The sequence below is a fragment of the Clupea harengus genome, chromosome 22 (genome assembly GCF_900700415.2).
Source record: "Clupea harengus chromosome 22, Ch_v2.0.2, whole genome shotgun sequence".
Lineage (NCBI taxonomy): Eukaryota > Metazoa > Chordata > Actinopteri > Clupeiformes > Clupeidae > Clupea > Clupea harengus.
In genome coordinates, this window is record NC_045173.1 from 7530528 (window position 1) to 7533027 (window position 2500).

A 2500-nucleotide genomic window follows, 5' to 3' on the forward strand; every position below is an offset into this window, starting at 1 on the left:
CGCCACTTCTGCACCTCCTGCTTACTTTGTAACCTCTCTCCCACGCGCACACACACACACACACAGTCACACACTTTCCCTCTCCGTCTGTAGATCTTCTGATGTCCTGCCATATTACTTCAATTCTTAGACCTCTGCTTGGGCTGAGTCACTTTGTGAACTCTTTAAAGTGCTGCTAGCTGCTGCTTCCTTAATTAATCACTTAATTGCCCAGGTCCATCTCTGACACATTAACTTATCATAAAAGAAGAAGGTCTCATAAATCATCAGGTCAGCTAGTAGAACTGCAGCTAAAAACAAATAGTAGTAGCAGCATTTAGTTAATGAGCTCTTTATCCTTCTTCTAGTATATATGATATTACCACATGTAATAAACATGTGTTTTAGTATATACTGTATGATATTACCACATGTATTAAACGTTTATTTTAATATATATGATATTACCACTACTGACTTAAAAGGCCTTGTTTAGCAATGCCCTTTGAATTAGCCCTGTGTGTGCTGTATTTTTCTAAACTTGCTGTGCCTTGCCTTAATTCAGTCGGGTGAAGATGATATTTCAGTTAATCTCACTCCCAAAACACAGACAAATGACCACACATCTTTAGCACCCCTCTCTCTCCCTCCCAGTCATTCTGTTTCTCATTAGGGAGCTTGTCATAATGACTCTGCTCCGAGGCTAGCTGAAGCTAGGATAACGTATGTGCAGAGACTGACCCTGCCAATGCCCTCTCACTACTGTTTACATAACACTGTCAGAAACACACACTTAGTCATTTCTCCAAGGCTGTGTGTGTGTGAATGTGTGTGAGCGGGTCTCATGGTGATCTGGTTCAGATTGGTATTGCACCTTAAGGAGTTCTGCCCTCCGATGATCCTCTTCTGGCGGGTATGTGCTGGCCGGAGACCACACACGGCAGCCTCTGAGTTTATGAGAGAGGGAGAGAAACGTCTGATAAGATGAAGAATACGTTGAAAGAGAGTGTGTGTGTGTGTGTGTGTATATATCTCTTTCAGTATGTGTGTGTGTGTGTGTGTGTGTGTGTATCTCTCTTTCAGTGTGTGTGTGTGTCTGTGTGTGTGTGTGTGTAGGTCTGTTTGAATGGACAGGGCTCATAATGGATCTAGCAGGCTGCTGTGATGTTTTTTATTGAGTTATTAAATTGATAAGAAAAATAAATCCTGTTCTCTGGCCTGGAGCAATGGACTGATATATGCAGTTACCACATCCTGTCTACAAAAAGAACCAGACTTAACACTTGTCTCGACAGAGTGTGCGTCTGAGTCTAAGTGTGAGTCTAAGTGTGAGTGTATGTGTGTGTGAGTATGTGTGTGTGTGTGTGAGAGAGAGAGAGAGTAAGAGAGAGAGAGAGAGAGAGAGAGAGAGAAAGAGAGAGCGAAGGGGGATCTTATGCCAGTGTATAAAAGAGGCTATGGTGTGTGAGTGCATATGTGTAAATAAATGTACAGGCATATGGTTTACACAGTAATGCTATCATATTCATATACACAGACTCAGAACACACATGACCCCGACTTCTTCCAGTCAGTCTGTCTGTCTGTCTGTCTGTTCTTTATTTTTTTCTTTTCCCCAAACACAGGTCCTTGCATGGGATTTGTTTGTTCGTGTGCTTTCCAAGCCCCAGGCCTGTTACCAGTCCCTTAGTCTGAACACAAACACCAGGGATGAGATGTTTACAATGTGACCTCTTCATGTTTACAGAAGGGGATCCTCATCAACACCCGTCTGTTCTGAATAATTTGATTGTGGCCATCTGTAAACCCTGCCGTGATCTAGACTTTATGAATCCCTTTCCCAACACTCCATCCACGCTGATGAATCTGCACGTACATTCAAGATTAAAAAATATAGGCGGACATGCAAATGATCAGAATAACTTGCTTTGGAACAAACTACATCAAATCTAGATTTAAAGGGCAATACACCTCTACTGATGAAACAGCTTATGGTTCTACATATGGACCTAATCAATAATGTGCAGACTTCACCCTATGCTCATAACCATATATCTACACCCATTTTACATGGCCCTCATCAGCTCTGCAGCTTTGTGTTCTTCTCACCCTTTGCTTCCGACAGGACTCCATCATGCTGTTGTCCATAGTTACAGATGACTCCAGCGTCTTCACTGTGGCGACAGTTGTGCATGCCGAAGGGTTGCTTGATGCAGTCAGAGAGGGATCTCTCCACACCCGTACATTTGATGTTGTCCACATGGATGGGTCCTTGGCCCTCACCAAAGTATGCCATGTTGCGAGCCTTAGCCAGACCACTGCAAATCAGCACACACACACACACACACACGCACCCGCACACACGCACACACACACACACACACACACACACACACACACACACACACACACACATACACACACACACACACACACATATTAAAAAACACACGTATTTTCACAAACATACAAGAACTTCCCCTAACTTTTATGACATTTTTTATCTTTTGGCTTCTTTGAC

At 43.0% G+C, this 2500-nt stretch overlaps 1 protein-coding gene across 1 annotated transcript in view; it reads right to left on the reverse strand.

The window, feature by feature from the left end:
• The window catches only part of prss12 (serine protease 12), a 23596-nt gene that overhangs the window by 6196 nt on the left and 14900 nt on the right, over positions 1-2500 (reverse strand). Inside the window, exons 9-10 of the mRNA XM_012831286.3 lie at positions 2089-2297; positions 854-926 (exon numbers count right to left, since the gene is read on the reverse strand). Coding sequence (XP_012686740.2) covers positions 854-926; positions 2089-2297 — 282 coding nt within the window. The remainder of the gene's footprint in view (positions 1-853; positions 927-2088; positions 2298-2500) is intronic.